Below are 17026 nucleotides of genomic sequence, written 5' to 3'. Positions count from 1 at the left end.
CCGTCTCTTTTGGAACATGTCCGATTCTTAATGAACCAATATCTGATGGATGTGCCGATACAAAGACTTTATATTTATATATATATTAAAGGGAATTTGGTCTATAGCACTAGCAATTTGTCATTAAAATGGTTTTGAAAACCCCTGATTTAACCAATTCGTGCAATAATTTACATTTATTTCTGACACGATATTTTTCATATGCAGAGTTAAAACAGCTTAGTATTGTGGATAATCTGAAATAAAATAAACTTTTAGTACATGGCACCAAAAGAACATCTTTCTTTCTTTCTTTCTTTCTTTCTTTCTTTCTTTCTTTCTTTCTTTCTTTCTTTCTTTCTTTCTTTCTTTTCGTTCTTATCCATATATAATATTATTATTTTTTTATTTTTAACTATTCATTATTTCTATTATTTTATTGAACTGTTCTATTCAAAGTTTGTCTTTTTATCAAAAATATTCTCTGAAATATTTGCCCTTGGCCTAAAAGCTCTCTGATTGGCCAGTGGAGCGGGGCGTGAGTGTGACGTAATTTCCGATTAGACCAAAATCGGTTGGGAAACATGGCGGCCGTCATCACTGTGCGGGCTCCATTCGCTTTTATGAGACGCCTGGTATGTTTTTATCTTACATCTTACACGCATCTTACAGTTGCAATGACTTTTAAAGTCAACACTTGATTTTTAGATGCCGTTTAGGCGCAAATCAGCGTCTGTAAGCGAGTACAAAACTGAAGAGTCAAAGGAACTAGCAGCCTGCAGCTATCAACAGCTGAAGCAGAAGAACTGTGTGGATACTTACCAATGTGTAACGTTAAATGTTTACAGTTCATTAAATGTAAACATGAAACATTAACTCTATATTAATATTAATAGTATTAATATGTATTAAAGTATATGTGTATAGTGTGTCTATACACGCATTACCTGTCAAAAGTGTGGAATAACTCACTTTTTGGAAGAGGTCTCTTAGCAATATATTTATCGCCTCTTTATAATATGTCTCTTTATAGATATGTATTAAATAATTAAATAAATTAATAATTATACACACAGACACTACAGGTCAAAGGTTTGGAATAAAATCGATTTTTTTATGTTTTTGAAAGAAGTTTTGCTCACCAAGGCTGCATTTATTTGATCACAAATACAGTAAAAGCACCAATGTTATTACAATTTAAAAAAAAAATCAGCTTTACCATAGCATGAATAAATTACACTTTAAAATATATTCCAATACAAAACAGTTATTTGAAATTGTAATAATATTTCTCAATTTTGCTGTTTTTACTGTATTTTTGATCAAATAAACGCAGCCTTGGTGAGCAGAAGAGACCATTTTGAATCAGCTTTTTTCGTGGGATAATCGCATGTATGTTTCACATGCCCAAACAAAATTATTAATATAATAATAATTTGAAGCAGTGGATTTAATCATTTGGGCTTTATTGGCATTATTTATCATGCAGCGCCATTGAGATTTAATGTCACAAACATTGAAAAACTGACTGTTTTTGTTCTGTTGTGTATTTCAGGTCTCTTTACGCCTGCACAAGCGCTGCTGCTCGAAGGTCCAGTCGGCTTGCCTTGTATACCGACCCCACTCATATTCCCTCATTGCTGGACAACAGCAGCGGTTCTTTCGGACTAGCTATGGTGAGTTTTAACGTTCGTTATGAACGTATGTGGGTTCCCAATTAGCAAAATGTATTCATAATCCCTTTATGCTGCTTATTGCAGTTGCAGCGAGGCCAGTTATGCCGTTCAAGCTCTCAGATATTGGGGAGGGAATTATGGAGGTCACAGTTAAAGAATGGTAAGTCCTTGTTGTTGTTGTTTTTTATGACACATACAAGTATCTGCCAGTAGAGGTCGCTATTATCTGTCTATCATCATCAGGTATGTTAAAGAGGGCGACAAAGTCTCTCAGTTCGACAGCATCTGTGAAGTCCAGAGTGACAAAGCATCCGTCACCATCACCAGCCGTTATGATGGAATCATACGAAAACTCTACTATGATGTCGATTCCATTGCCCTTGTGGGCACACCTCTCGTTGACATCGAAACGGACGCTGGTCAGGGTAAGTATTGACGGTATTTTTTAAGTGCATGACCTTTGGTATTGAGTTATTTAGTTTTTCATTGGCATTTGCAGTGGAAGGTCCTCAGGAGGATGTGGTGGAGACGCCAGCCGTGTCCCATGAGGAACACACGCACCAGGAGATCAAAGGTCTCAAAACTCAGGCCACCCCTGCCGTCAGACGTTTAGCAATGGAGAATACTGTACGGTTTGGATTTTTCTTGCTCCAAAACCTCACACACACACACACACACACATATATATATATATATATATTCAAAAGACATATTTTAACAAATATAAAAACATTTGTATATAATTTTTCCTTTTGAATATTCTGTTTAACTCAGAAATACATCACATTATGAAAGTAAAATAAAAATAAAAAATATGTATTTGTTTATCTTGCAGGTTAGTTTATTATAATCTAATATTTATTTTTTATTTTACTTCAGCTTTATTTCAATTAATAAAAATATGTTTTAATAATTTTAGTTTTAGTTAACAATACACTGAGTACATCACATAGAATTATATACAAAAATATATATTTGTTTATCTTGCCCCAAAACCACAGCTTTTTTTCATAATATGTGTTTCTGAGTGAAATGTATATGTATATGTATATATATGTATATGTGTATATATATATATATGTATATGTATGTCTGTCTGTATGTGTGTATATATACACAAAACATTTTGACCCCTGATTAGGAAATATTCTGATTAGGAAAGTAAAAATATATTCATGTAAATAAATCAAACCCTGAGGTATAAAAATTAAGTCCCCCCCCCCCCCCCCCCCCCCCAGTTATTTGTTACTGAATAATCAATTTTACCTGGAGCGTTATGGGGTAATTTAAACTATATTTGCAATTAGGATGTTATCAGTAAGTCACAGCGGTACATGCAGAAATCAAACCGAGCATGGCGTCAGCATCGGTGGGGGGTTGACTTTAGCCATTGTCATCAGGGGTCATAAACTCTTCCACGGGATGGGAAGTTGCTAGGCAGTGCAGTAACCCAATAAATCAAGGTCATGAGATGTAACTAGAAAAGTGGCTAGCCTGTCAGTGTCACATAGTTGGAGAAATTAGTGTTGTTACTATGGCCACAAATGGGGGGCAGGGTGAAGTATCAAACAGGAACTACTAAGGATTTTTGAGCCGTTTCTCTGAAACAAAATTAAGGATTTCTGTCTCAAAATCCCCACAGATCAAGCTAAGTGAAGTCGTCGGCACTGGAAAAGACGGGCGCATTCTCAAAGAAGACATCCTGAACTTCATAGCCAGACAGACAGGGGCCATCTTACCCCCATCGCCCTTCCAGGAGATTTGTCCTCCCCCTCCTGCGCCTGTAGCACCTTCAACTCCAGCTGCGAAACCCAGAGAGAAGACGACTCCACCTAGTGTACCTACTCCTGTGATCCCCAAACCTGTATTTACAGGCAAAGACCGCACTGAACCCATAAAAGGTTTGTTTGCTTGCCTGTTTTGATTGGTGGATTGTTTTATTCGCTTAAATATTTAACGATTTTTTATTTATTTTTCAAAGGCTTTCAGAAGGCGATGGTTAGGACAATGTCAGCAGCCCTGAAGATCCCTCACTTCGGTTACAAAGACGAAGTGGATCTGAGCCAGTTGGTCCGGTTGCGCTCCGAGCTGAAGGGCCTGGCTGAGTCACGAGGAGTGAAGCTCAGCTACATGCCGTTCTTCATCAAGGTATGAAAGCGATTTGTGGGGGGGGGACCTCATTCAAACCAGGCTTTGATATCGGTATTTTCTTCCTAAACAGGCAGCGTCTCTCAGTCTCCTCCATTTTCCCATTCTTAACTCGTCTTTGGATGAAAACTGCACAAATATCACCTATAAGGTAATGTTTCCATCTGAATAACGATATTTTGGGTTAAATCGAGGTAGATCATTGACCACTGGTCTTTCCCCTCCAGGCTGCTCATAATATCGGACTGGCGATGGACACCAATCAAGGTCTTCTGGTTCCCAACGTAAAGAACGTACAGATGCTCAGCGTATTCGAACTCGCAGTGGAGCTCAACCGCCTGCAGACGTTGGGATCGTCGGGACAGTTGGGGACTGTCGACCTCACAGGGGGAACGTTCACTCTCTCAAACATTGGATCGGTAAGTTGAGGGTTGCAGGAAGACCTTCGCTCGCTTTTGTAATATAGTGCTAATTCCATAGCTTTGCATGGAAATGACGTTACATTAACTTTGATGTTGATTGCTTCCGGACAGATTGGAGGAACCTACGCAAAGCCGGTCATATTACCGCCAGAGGTTGCTATCGGTGCTCTTGGGAAGATCCAGGTGTGTAAAGTTTCACGCTAAAACTCCAATTTACATACAATTCGGCTTATGTAGTTTGCGAGATTAGGATTAGTGCATATCAAAGCATAATACATTGGAAAACTTTGCGACGTATCCGTCAATATCAGTAACGTTACAATAATGTAGCATGTTTCAATACTGGCGTACTAGTTTGCTACGTCCTTAGGTATGCACTTTTCATACTAGTATTATAACGTATTTTTGTACTTTGTTGACATCTGAAAAATTGCGATTTGCCGTTGGATTCGTTCAAAAATGTTTTGTAACAACTTTTTTAAAAATTTACTTGTTTTTATACACTGTTTGTCTACTATGGAAGCTTGTTTCCACCACAAAATAAAAAAAATCAAAGATTATTGTGACGTTTTGTTGCACAATAAATTCGGACTTATTTTCTCGCAATTGAGTGTTTACATCTCGCAATTCTGACTTTTTCTCTCAGAATTGCGAGATATAAACTTGCAATTGCGAGATTTTATTCTCGCAATTGCAAGGTAATATCTCGAAATCCTGACGACTTTTCTCCGAACAGTTGCGAGTCATAAAGTCCAATTTCTGAGAAAAAATCTGAGAAAAAGTGAGAGAAAAAGTCGCATCTACCTTTTAAAAAAATTAGTCTTCAATGGCGCAAACAAATTTCCGTAGTCTATGGCTCTGTTCCAAAACAAGCGAGTTCCTTAGGTAGGGCAGCATAAGTAGATGTTGCCATCTAAGATATACATAATTTTTGGCCAAGATCCAAGATTGGGCAGAATCACATGAATGCTTGGCCAATTGCGACAAAGTCAGTGGCCGACAAAGCCAATATGATGAATTTATTCACTCGGCCAATCTAGTTGATTTTACAAAAATATGTATGTGCGTTTTGCATTTTAAGGCTTACTACAGTATTGCTCAGTTAGCTTAGCAACATGCTAACATTAAATTGTGAACAGGTCCATTTGTATGTGTGTATATATATATATATATATATATATATAGAGAAAGAGAGAGAGAGAGGGGGAGAGAGAGAGAGAGGGGGAGAGAGAGAGAGAGAGCACGTTTGTATGCTTGCCTAAGCAAGCAGCAAACTAGATTTAAGAACGGAGCCTGATTTTAAAGTGACGTTATTTTTTTCGTTCTCCTCAGGTGCTGCCCCGGTTCAACCACAAGGACGAGGTAGTGAAAGCACACATCATGAACGTGAGCTGGTCCGCCGACCACCGAATCATCGACGGAGCCACCATGTGTCGTTTCTCCAACATGTGGAGATCGTACCTGGAAAACCCCGCCACCATGGTCCTGGATCTAAAATAGAAAGCACATTTGTTTCCAAGCATATCTAGACATATGACTCCGTATCCCGACACTAAAGGTTTTTTCGTTACTGGGGCACTGAGCTATTTGAGCCATTGGTCGCTATCATGACTGTTGCACATAAAGAACATTTCAACAATGTCATGAAGCTCATAGCTAACTGGTATTTTGTTGTTTCTCTTGTGATTCTCTCCTCTTGTTGCCTTACTGACTAAAGATGTTACATCTACCAGAACGTATTGTTGAATGTTAGAGAATATGAACTTAATGTAGCAATATGAAAACTCACCCATGATGTTTTTTTGTAAATTAACTTTCTATATACTGTAAAGCCTCCAATGGTGTTGCACAGGGGTTTTTAATATCAGCGATAACAGTAGTGATTATTTGTTAGTGGGTAACATCTCTAAAAATTAATAATCTCATGAAAATGTCACCTCAAAATCAAAAGAAATTGTGTCATTTTAAAATATTGCTGTTCCTAAAAATTGACTTTTCTTGAAGCAAAATATAATTTCTTGTCTAGGACATGTTCTTGATTCATGTTTTTTTCACTGCTGCTTTTCTTTCCAGTCATTGTTTTTAAAGGAACACTCCACCGTTTTTTGAAATGGGGCTTATTCACCTTCTTTCCTACATTTAGATAGGTGGACAAATGCATTTTTGTCTCAGTGCATGCATTGTTTTAGTTTGACAGGGTTGGCGCTAGCTTAGCTTAGCATAATGAATGGAATCCTTTGTTGCCAGCTAGCATGTCCTGAGTAAAAGTGATATAAAAAAATATAAAAAAACACCTAATTACTTCTTGTGGCCAGCGTATTCACAGCAAGTACAAATAGCGATGCAGATTAACACTAGGTGATTTCCTATGCAGATATTGACTTGGGACTATATTAGGGGGAAGCACAGGCGAAGCACTGCTACTTGGGGGCAGAGATATCATGCCCAAGTACCAGTGCTTCGCCTGTGCTTCCCCCTAATATAGTCCTTAATATATAAGTCAATATCTGCCTAGGAAATCGCCTAGTGTTAATCTGCATCGCTATTTGTACTCGTGAATACGCAGGCCACAAGAAGTAATTAGGTGGGGTTTTTTTATTTTTTATATCACTTTTACTCAGGACATGCTAGCTGGCAACAAAGGATTCCATTCATTATGCTAAGCTAAGCTAGCGCCGACCCTGTCAAACTAAAACAATGCATGCACTGAGACAAAAATGCATTTGCCCACCTATCTAAATGTAGGAAAGAAGGTGAATAAGCCCTGTTTCAAAAAACGGTGGAGTGTTCCTTTAAAGGACAATGGAAGTATATGTGATTCAAACTATAGCTGTGGGGAATCTGTACTGATACGTCCTCTCATCTTCTCTGGTGTGACGATTCTTGTTGGAGCATAATGTTCTGCCACTCACGAGTAATGGGAGTTTCCTTGAGAGATCATTGTGAAAGTGTGAATTTCAAAGGAAAGTGTTTTAATAAATTATACGTTTGAGAAACTTTATATACACTCAGTATTTTATTATTCCATCTCATACACAGTGAACTCCAGGAGCCAGAATGAGCACAGCAAGTAAATCTTGTAGGATTTATGATCGTTAGACAAGTCAAACAGTGTATATCAGTAGGGGGCGGAGCCTGTGTCTCATTCTCAGCTCACAGTTTAAAGCCCAACACAAACTAAATAGAGTTTTAAGCTGAGCATCTGTTACTGAAGGAACATGCAAGTAAGGCTTTTATACATATCTGAAAGATTTTCTTAGATATCTTAAACATAAGTTTAATGTAACAAGATGAATTGTATTCTAGGTTTACTATAATACTAAAACTGATCAAAGAATACATTAAATGTAACTTACAATTATATTAGTTTTGGTGCAAATTCATTTGTAGAAAAACCTTAATTTAATCTGAATTATTTGATTTTAAGCGATCAATACTAGTAGATACATTAGAAGTTAGTGTTAGCAAAATAAGAACATAAATATTGGAAACATTAGTATAAAAAATATCAATTTAGCATGTTATTTTTTATTATTTTAATTTAAAAGAATCTAAAATCATATGGTATTTATTACTAAAATCAATTAAATTAATAAAATGTATTATTCTGTAATATGCATGTTTGTTTTTTAAGAAAATAATACTATTATTCAGCAAGGGTGCATTAAATTATTTAAAAGCGACAGTAAAGATATTTATAATTTTAGAAAATATTTATATTTCATATATATATATATATATATATATATATATATATATATTATAATTATGCTGAAAATACAGCATTGATCATCTGAACAAATTACATTTTAAAATATATTAAAATAGAAAACGGTTATTTAAAATTATAATAATATTTTCGAACAAATCAATAAAAGCATAAGAAAAAAAGACAGAAAGTTGATTTTAACAAATATACTCTGTATATTGTGTACCTTTTCATATGATAAATGACAGTAACAATGTTTTTATATCCAATTACAAAAGAAAGAGGAGAAACCGTGGAAGGGACCCCAGGAGAAAAGCAAAAGCACCCACAGAAGGAAAACATCCAAGGAAAACCCTCAATCATCACTGATCCCCATCCAGAGGAGGCGCGGCTTAACCTGGACGATGAAGAAGGAACCGAGAAACCAAAAGTTACCATCAGACAGAGATGAGCAGCTCATCCACTACCAGACCACCCCAGAGAGACGCTTCTCCACTGACCGAGCACGTGAAATAATCAAACGCATTGTTGATGAAAGACTCGAGACTGTGGAGTACAGCTGCGCATGCGCGGTCATCTCCAGGGAACTGTCTGACTGCATTAAAACGGCTGTAAAGAAGCTGCTGTATGATCGATATAAGCTGGTGTGTTATGTGGCCATCGGGCAGCTGAAGGACTCGACGGTGAACTGCTCCAGTAGAGCCGTCTGGAGTCCCTCTGCGGACACATTCACTGAATATATCTTTAAAAACAGATCCTTATTTGCGCTTTGCGTTTTGTTTGCAGTGTATAAAGAGTAGGCTAGCATAATTATTCATATGTCACTTGCTGTCAAATCGATTAATCGCATCTAACATATGTGTACACACGCACGCACGCACGCACACACACACACTCACACACACTCACACACACACATAGAGCCTTTTGTATGTGTATACCGGTATAGCCTATATACCTGTATATTATACAGTAGGCTACACATACAAACACAGTTTACGAACTTTTATCGTGATAACTCAATCTGACAGCATCTATACAGGTCTATATAGCCTATTTCATTACTCCAGTCTTCAGTGTCACATGATCCTTCAGAAATCATTCTGCTTATTTGGTGCTCAAGAAACACTTATTGGCAATGTCGAAAACAGCTGTGCTTATATTTTAGTGGAAACTTTAGGATTATTTGATAGAAAGTCAAACAGAAAATGTATTTAGATTTTCTCTTATAAATGCCTTCACTTTTCATCAATTTAATGCATACTTGCTGAATAATTTCTGCATACTTGCTGAATAATTTCTGCATACTTGCTGAATAATTGCTGCACATTTGACCCCAAATGTGCATATTAAAGATCAAATAATCTTTTATTATTTAATTTCATTGATTTTAGTAATAAGACCAGATGATGTCCAATTATTCTGTTAATTTAAAATAATAATAACATGTTAAATCAAGATTTTTGGAATTAATTCTGCCAGTATTTATGTCTCGCGTTGCTAATACTATCTGCTAATGTTGGCTAAATATGTTAAATATATTTTAAAAAATGTATAAACATAAAGTAAATAAAATTGTTGTTTGCCATTGTTTTTTTTATATAGGCTATACTTTCTCTGTTAAAAATAGTATAGAAAAGGCACAATTTGTTGTCAAATACTTGCAAAACAGTGTGTTTGACTGCAAAAAAAACAGGATGAATATTTCACATTTATGGTGTGCTAACTGCATGATATACTCAGGAAATTAAAATATTTTAACTATAACATTAAAAATGTTCTACAAGCAGCAATCATAATTTGCAAATATATGGCCTATACCTATATCAGCGTTGTTTTGAAACATTGATAATCAGGTTAATGTTGCTATTCTTGAAAGCACGTCTGGTGCAAGCAAAGTATGTAAAAGCGGACAGCTGCTCTTGTGCCAACTTTAACATGTGACCACGCTATTCCCAGTGTTGTCTCCAGTTAAATATAGACACTGGCCAGAGTTACGCTTCAAGAGGGAAGACCATGACAATCACAGAGGGATAATTACTTCAAAATCAATTCTTTCAACACAGATCACACTTATTGGAATTGTCAGAGGACTTATTCTATTGATGCAGCATTGGGAACTAAACTTCTGCATATCAAATGGACGCTAACTTGGTACAAACATGGTATATAGGAGCTGGAAGGACAATATGACCCAATGAGAGTGGTAAGCACTACACTTTAGTTTCTCAAAGTTGCTTTAATGTCAGTCACAGCTTATGATATCCACCGTACTTATTCAAATGTGTCCTATCATATTAAACTCAAATGTTAATAGTTTTGCAGTGCATACACTTTTTCTGGCCAGTAAAATGGCTTATCTGCTGCCATAGGCTAGCAAAATGTGTGTATGAAGTGATATTTGGGGCTCTGTATCATCATGACGGGGCTCACAGTGTGCTGTGGGACAGTGAACTCCATCAAGTCTCTGTGGGAAACCCGAATAAAGAAAAGCAAAGATGAACTGAAGAAGGAGATCGAACAGAGAGACAGGAGAGCAGTGGGTAGGTACGTGCACTACTGTCAAGTATCTCATGGGAATCATAATGGTTCTTAGTAGGTCATGACCTAAAAAAGGGTTGCAGGTCTCTAAATACAAATAATAACCATAAAATCATGAATAGTTAGGATAACAAAATACTTTTAATCATCAAAGGCCAAGTGTACAATCGAACTCTATGGTTCTCCTGTTACTTGGTAGAAGCTAGTCAAATTAGGCAGATGACAAGTTGGCAACATGACATGACCTTATTCTCAAAGACCATGAGCTAAACTATGCAAGGTAAAAGATACATACATTAAATGTGATTTTCGGGTTTGGCACTGCGTTGGGTCAATGTCGACACTATGTCCAATGTAAAATCTGGGTCCTGAAGCAAAAACAGTTGAGAACCACTTCACAGTCTGTGCTTTTGTCTATCCCAAAACTGCAATTAACATTGAATTAGTATAAAGAACATTTTTTAATAGTTTAAAATCTTTGGCATAGGTTAACAGGTGCCTGGGAGGATCGTATCACTTTGGCCAAGCTAAAGGAAAAAGTTGTGACTGAGGAAGGACGCGTCATCCTTCGGATTGAAAAGGAGGAGTGGAAGGTAAGGCTCTTTGTGATTTGTTCTTTGTGAGTTTGAGCTCACTATCATATTAGAAGTCAGTAAACAATGCTGTTATCTAGAGAGTGATGGGTGATTTAAGGCATATAAATCATATAATGGGTGATTTAATAGGACTTGTCCCAAAAGGGCGGACAAAGGACTTGTGTCTTATGGCGGGGTGGGGTTGTCACAGGGGTGTCATATCCTGCTCCTGGAGGGTCACATTATTGCAGTGCAGAGGTTGCCTTCAATCTGCTTAGAGGTTTCTAGTAATCCTGAAGACATTGAATAGTTGGTTCAGGTGTTTAAGGTTGGAGCTGCCAGTAGTGGACTGCAAGGTCTAAGGGTGCGGTTTGGGACAGGACTTTGGGCAAGGGTGCCAAATCCTGCTTCTGGAGGGCCAAGCTCCTGCAGAGTTTAGCTTCAACCTGCCATCAACATAAGTTCACATGTTGACCACATGATGTCTCCACTACACAAAGAGAGCATTTTGTGTTTTTGTGTCAATTATAGCAAAACATAAAAATATCAAAATGCTGCCATTTGCTTTAAAAACAGCTGACGAAAAGCAAATGTTATAGTTGATGTCTAATGTTAAAGTTTATTACATTTGATATAAGGTATCTCAACGCTATGCTCATTAGAAGCAGGACTTGCCGCCATCGTAGAAGTGACATCAAATGACTCGCCTCGCTGAGGTTAGGGTTGATCAATCTGCCCTGAGATCACAGGTCGAATGTCCTACTTCGAGTGGCATTACAAGACATTTTTGAGGTGGGAAAAATCTAAATTCCAAGCTGTCTGGAATGCAGCATAAACTCTACAGGATAATGACTCTCAAGGAGCAGGACTTAGGAGATGGGCCTCACTGCAGAACATGAAATCCAGATCCAGTTGGATCTGGATCCGACTCCTCCTACCTTACATATACCTAAACCCACCCATCTCCACCCCCTGATCCCTAAACCCACCCATCTCCACCCCCTGATCCCTAAACCCACCCCTGAACCTACCAATCTCCACCCCTAGGTCTGGATCCAACTCCGCCCCTGGATCTCGTGTACTGCATTGAGGTGCTACTGGGACTTAGGGCAAAGATTCTGATAGAGTTAATAATTTGAAATGGTCAAGGACAATACTACTGCCCAGATATTTGCAGATAAATAACATCTTCAGTTAAACAAAAAATGGATTGATTGTTTGGTTCTCACTCTTGGAACCTTGACCCTTTCTGTAGACTCTTCCTCCAGCTCTGGTCCAACTCTCCCAGATTCAAGAATGGCAGTTACACCAAACAGGACTTCAAAGAATCCCACGGTTCATCTCGAGCTTTGAGAGTCTCATAGTCTTGGACTTATCTCGTAATTCAGTCACGGAGATTCCCAGAGAGATTGGTCAGTAAAAAAAAATAGGTGGAATCTGAACTTTGATGAATTTCTTTAGTTAAAGTAACTCTCAGATATGCTCTTATAACCAACAGGCAAACTAACTCGGTTAAGAGAGCTGTTGTTGAACTATAACAGAGTGAGCTACGTACCAGAAGAAATTGGTTGTTGTGAAAATCTGGAGAAACTGGAACTTTCAATGAATAGAGATCTGGATGAGCTGCCCACCCAGGTATTAATAACACTGAATGCCTATATATACACAGCATATTTTGTCTATATATCCCTAAATAAACCCATCACCTGTTTTTACTTTAATCTGAATTTCCTTAGCTTAGCAATCTTAAGAAGCTGTATCACTTGGACCTCTCCATGAACCACTTCACCACTATTCCAGATTGCGTGGTCAACCTTCCTTCTCTTGAGTGGCTAGACATGGGCAGCAACATTTTGGAGAATTTGCCAGACGATATTCACAGGTAAAATACTATTTGGTCCATCAATGACTAATAAAACCAAGACTTTGTAATGGATCTGATGACCTTTATGTCACATTTTAATTCTAGAATGGAGAAACTTCACACCCTGTGGCTCCCAAGAAATGAACTAGAGTACCTGCCAGACAACATCTGTCGCATGCAAAGCCTGGACACACTAGTTCTGAGCAAAAATAAACTACGAGACATTCCTCGGCTTATGGAGGGCATGAATAACCTCAGGTAAGCACAAATATTTTGCTTAATTTGTAGAACGTGATTGGAAACCAATAAAAAGCTTCACAAAAGCAAAACAGTGATTCCATAGGAACGACTAAAGCCCTGAACATATATCACGCAAATATGTCAATGCAAATTCTTTGAGGACTGAATTGTAATGCATTGGCGATGCATTCGTGTCTGCATATTTACAAATTATTATGAACAATAAAATGCTCATTCTGCAGGTTTGTGAATTTCCGAGACAATCCTTTGACGTATGAGGTCACCCTTCCTGATTTAAAAGAGGATGTAGACGAGGAAGAGAATGACAGGGAGATGTTTGGTCGCGAGTTCATGCACTACTACATCCAAGAAGCCCGTAAAAGAGGTTATGCCATACTCAATATGTATTGTGTGCAAAACGTGTAGCAGAACTTTATTATAAAATATTACATAAATAAAACAGAACTGGAATTAAAGCCTTTAGAGCCTCTTAATGACCAACTTTTGCGTTACATGTCTATTGCAGGATCGCAAACTTTCATGTCACTGCTAAATGTGACGCTGGACGGCGTGTCAGAGACAGCATCATCTTTGTGACTTGCATGCTGGCTTCTGTCTGCTCATCTGCCTTTTGGACTGATCTTCCGGTCCATCATGTCAAGTATTGTCCCCCCAAGTCCTGTGAAGAGCGCTTCTTTCTTTTAAATGTTTTGTTGCCTGTAATTTGTTGGAGTTGCTTCTTCCTGCTAGTATGTCATAAGTAATGTTTGTGGATGAACTAAAATAAAAAAATCCATAAACATTGATAAAATAAAATGAAGAATATGTTTCCTGCACTTTTGCTTGTTTGTCTTAAGAAAGCTGTTTAGATTCATGTCTATTCTGATTGGCTGTGGGAATGGCAGTTAGTAACACATTCTCCAATGACACATCTCTGCTTGTGTAGTATCTCAGACTGGTTTTAAAGCCTTTTTGCTGGAGATAATGCACTCTTCCGTGGTCAATCAGGTGCTTACAAAGCCGCCCGATCTGTTCCCGATCTTCAACTGACAACAAACTGCAAGAAAGAACGTTTACAAATGAAATCAAGAACTTAACATAATACTTATTGGTCGATCAGCAGAAAGCTCACCCGTTAAGGGTATCTGGTACCGCTTCCTCACTCATCTCATGTTCTTCCTCTTCGCCTGTTTTTTCTGTTATCTTGGAGCTGAATTTTCTCATCCCGCAAGTGGCCCAGCTCGACATGCGCTGGAAAGCAGCAAACTCTTCTGGTCCAAGACCTTTCTGCCTGAAGAACTCTTTTCCCACGTAGTGTCTCCAGTCGCAACGGTGGTGGCAACAAAGAGCGATGGCCAGTCCTGACACTATGAGCTCTTCACCAGTTTCCCTGCCTTCGGTTGAGGGAACCGGCTTCATATTATCACCAGCACCCTCCGTATGATTAAGTTTTACACGCTTGGTCGGAGGGTCATCATTGTCAATGCAGTTGTGCTCAAATAAACACCGAAGGGCCAGATCTGTGGAGATAAGTTGATACTACATCAATCTTGCAGGACTGATCCCATGATAATATTTATGAAGTTTATTGAATTCTAGTCTACCAGTTGCTGCACCACAGAGGTGCTTCCCAACACCAATAACAGGAAGTCGCTTTTCTCTCAGGAGAGGAACTTTCCCTGAAATTAAATATTATTAATGAGAAGATCAAAGAAAATCTCAGAAATATGTATATTATAATATATTAACACCATAAGGAACTGTTTGAGAAGCTTACTCACGTAAATCAAGGTGCTGAATATCAACCTGAAGCCTATCAAAAGTCGAGTCTGCATTTTTGTGCTTGCCATCTACCTTAAAAACACATCAAATTCAAATGTAACCTCACTTTCGAGCAGAAAGAACAATATTTTTCTGTATTTGAGGAAAGGATAGCTTCATGCAAAAGACACCACACCTTAAAGCGAGTACTGGACCTTTCCACAAGTAAAAAATGGACATTTTCAGCTGCTTTAAGAGCAATGTGAATCCAATGGGACAGTTTTCCCTTCCCTGCCCCAAATTCTATGTAGCATCTGTTTGGGCTGAGCAGTTCCAAAACCTCCATGTTTCCAAGAATAGAGGCCTGTGAAATTAGATATGAATATGAACACTGCTTGAAAATAAAGACCATTTATACAGAGCAACTTGAGCAAGGATGGGCAACTTCAGTCCTGGACAGGCCACTGTCCATAAATCACCCCTTTTCTTATGTTCTTCCCTCCATCTCGTTCACTCGGATGTACGTCACTGCTTACATTGCAAAAGTGCCCACTACTGTCCAAACCCTTGCAATGCATTTAAATGGAACGCCCAAAGCCTTTGATCACTTTGAATCCGAGTAGACTTGCTCCCTCTGTCAAAATCGAGGCCCTCCAGGACTGACGTTGCCCACTGTTGATATGTATAGTTTGTCAGTTCTGGAATGCTTTACCTGTTGCTTGAGGTGTTTAAAAGCAGAATCTCCATTCTTTGGGTCATTTAAAGGCTCATATAGAGCAGAATGTGAGAGCGTTTTTTCCACGAGTTTGGCATTTAGACCTGAGGAAAACAGATTAGAATCCCTTTACATTAAAATGACATTAAACTCTCTAACATCAAAGCCACCAATTCTTATTTTCCATATTTGTTCATTATGTATTTTGGTATCTAATTAACGAGTAACATAAACAGATTTAGTAGTCATGTGATAAAACCTAAATGACAGCTGCATACCTTGTAATGCAGTTTTGAGTTTCACTATCAACTCATCCAGTTCCTCTTTGGATCGATCAGCAATGGATATCTGCATTAACACATCATTATTAAGCCCATATCTTCTTTAAAGCCATGTCATTTTGATCTATGCTCAAATAGGCAGTATGATCACCTCTTCTATGGATTCATCTTCATTTTCACACCCAGCATTGATGTCCTTCACATAATAAATCTAATATATATATCAAACATAGCAGTCATTAGCACAAGAACTGTGAAATCCAAGAAAAGGTAAGAAAAATTAACATATTGAGAGATAAGAGTTGGTGGAGTTATTCATACGTACAGGTTTTGGTTTCTCCTTGGAGTTACATTTCTTCAGGTGTTTAGCCAAATTGTCTTCAAATACAGTGCTGTTTAAAACAGGAGAGATGGTTTTTGAACATAACATAAAAGTTCTACACATCTACCATTGTCCGGGATATGGGACAAAACTCTACCTGCTATGTTTGTCAATATTCATATTAAATATTTTATTAAATAATTGTATTTAATTTCTAACTGGCTGTAATACTTCTGTATGCATAAATCTGAAACTCTGGAATGATTTCTTTGGTTCAGTTTGGACTGAACTATACTTAAACGTTTATATTTCTAACCACAGAAACCTCTCCAAACTTTTTAGAAGAGTTAAAGTCTTACTGTTTGGGGTCCAAAGGACAGGGGATTCGTTTTTTCTCACTCTCTTCGCCCTATATGAAAATGACATCAAAGTTTATGCAAACAGTTACTTATTTGATCAACTAGTTTTAATGGGGGCAAGGTATGAAGAAGCGCATCCATTCAGAGCAGGATCACATGGACATTATAACGTACAGCATTTGCATGTTCCCCGCAGAAGGTTTTCCCACTCCCAACAATCATCTTGCAGTATCGTTTCTTTTTTACTACATAAAAAGCACATCGTCCAGGTAAAGGCGCTGACACGCCGTCCGCTGTGGATCCCTCCATAGTATGACTACTAACTTCCGCAAGACATTTTAAAATAAGAGACATGAACGACAGAGATGAGTAATAAACGTTTAAAATGTATGTCTCTGAAATTTAATTTAATTTAATTATTCGTATATTTATTA

At 37.9% G+C, this 17026-nt stretch overlaps 4 protein-coding genes across 5 annotated transcripts; 3 read left to right on the top strand and 1 right to left on the bottom strand.

Moving 5' to 3' along the window:
* Positions 1-529: 529 nt before the first annotated feature.
* dbt (dihydrolipoamide branched chain transacylase E2) lies at positions 530-7226 on the top strand. 2 transcript variants are annotated; one of them, XM_084117983.1, is made up of 12 exons: positions 530-614; positions 1535-1655; positions 1740-1815; positions 1899-2080; positions 2155-2282; positions 3298-3556; positions 3637-3803; positions 3877-3954; positions 4031-4222; positions 4337-4408; positions 5558-6202; positions 7011-7226. In XM_084117983.1, the coding sequence occupies exons 1-11, from the start codon at positions 564-566 to the stop codon at positions 5723-5725; spliced, it is 1494 nt and encodes a 497-aa protein (XP_083974109.1). In that variant the 5' UTR covers positions 530-563; the 3' UTR covers positions 5726-6202; positions 7011-7226. The 2 variants fall into 2 exon arrangements, with proteins under 2 accessions (XP_083974109.1, XP_083974108.1); XM_084117982.1 differs by having other exon boundaries at positions 533-614; positions 5558-6303.
* A 1112-nt stretch (positions 7227-8338) lies between these two features.
* On the top strand, positions 8339-8734 carry LOC311085874 (dynein light chain Tctex-type 5-A; the record flags this gene model as incomplete). Its single annotated transcript, XM_084118491.1, has 1 exon — positions 8339-8734. One exon carries the CDS (start codon positions 8339-8341, stop codon positions 8732-8734), a length of 396 nt encoding a protein of 131 aa, XP_083974617.1.
* Positions 8735-9914: 1180 nt separating this feature from the next.
* lrrc39 (leucine rich repeat containing 39) lies at positions 9915-13989 on the top strand. Its single transcript, XM_084116403.1, has 9 exons — positions 9915-10140; positions 10307-10481; positions 10963-11068; positions 12306-12462; positions 12549-12685; positions 12787-12932; positions 13020-13172; positions 13397-13539; positions 13681-13989. Exons 2-9 carry the CDS (start codon positions 10354-10356, stop codon positions 13749-13751), a joined length of 1041 nt encoding a protein of 346 aa, XP_083972529.1. The 5' UTR covers positions 9915-10140; positions 10307-10353; the 3' UTR covers positions 13752-13989.
* On the bottom strand, positions 13560-16916 carry trmt13 (tRNA methyltransferase 13 homolog). The gene is made up of 11 exons (XM_084116402.1): positions 16767-16916; positions 16593-16642; positions 16237-16303; positions 16063-16122; positions 15909-15978; positions 15628-15734; positions 15112-15279; positions 14936-15008; positions 14759-14833; positions 14287-14674; positions 13560-14211 (listed from the first exon to the last, which is right to left on the bottom strand). Exons 1-11 carry the CDS (start codon positions 16899-16901, stop codon positions 14007-14009), a joined length of 1398 nt encoding a protein of 465 aa, XP_083972528.1. The 5' UTR covers positions 16902-16916; the 3' UTR covers positions 13560-14006.
* Between the last annotated feature and the right edge of the window lie 110 nt (positions 16917-17026).

The sequence above is a fragment of the Abramis brama genome, assembly GCF_963993115.1.
Source record: "Abramis brama genome assembly, chromosome: 6".
In the NCBI taxonomy this organism is placed as follows: Eukaryota; Metazoa; Chordata; class Actinopteri; order Cypriniformes; family Leuciscidae; genus Abramis; species Abramis brama.
This window is presented reverse-complemented; position numbering and strand designations above follow the sequence as displayed.

Excerpts from the sequence above, each read along its gene's own strand:
- trmt13 (XM_084116402.1), bottom strand. The coding sequence starts at position 16,901 with ATGGAGGGATCCACAGCGGACGGCGTGTCAGCGCCTTTACCTGGACGA. Across the intron at positions 14,834-14,935 it reads TATTCAGCACCTTGATTTAC|GGAAAGTTCCTCTCCTGAGA; the intron begins GTGAGTAAGCTT and ends ATTTAATTTCAG. Across the intron at positions 14,212-14,286 it reads GTACCAGATACCCTTAACGG|TTTGTTGTCAGTTGAAGATC; the intron begins GTGAGCTTTCTG and ends TCTTTCTTGCAG.
- lrrc39 (XM_084116403.1), top strand. The coding sequence starts at position 10,354 with ATGACGGGGCTCACAGTGTGCTGTGGGACAGTGAACTCCATCAAGTCT. Across the intron at positions 11,069-12,305 it reads TTGAAAAGGAGGAGTGGAAG|ACTCTTCCTCCAGCTCTGGT; the intron begins GTAAGGCTCTTT and ends CCCTTTCTGTAG. Across the intron at positions 13,540-13,680 it reads CCAAGAAGCCCGTAAAAGAG|GATCGCAAACTTTCATGTCA; the intron begins GTTATGCCATAC and ends TGTCTATTGCAG.
- dbt (XM_084117983.1), top strand. The coding sequence starts at position 564 with ATGGCGGCCGTCATCACTGTGCGGGCTCCATTCGCTTTTATGAGACGC. Across the intron at positions 3,557-3,636 it reads CCGCACTGAACCCATAAAAG|GCTTTCAGAAGGCGATGGTT; the intron begins GTTTGTTTGCTT and ends TATTTTTCAAAG. Across the intron at positions 4,223-4,336 it reads CTCTCTCAAACATTGGATCG|ATTGGAGGAACCTACGCAAA; the intron begins GTAAGTTGAGGG and ends GCTTCCGGACAG.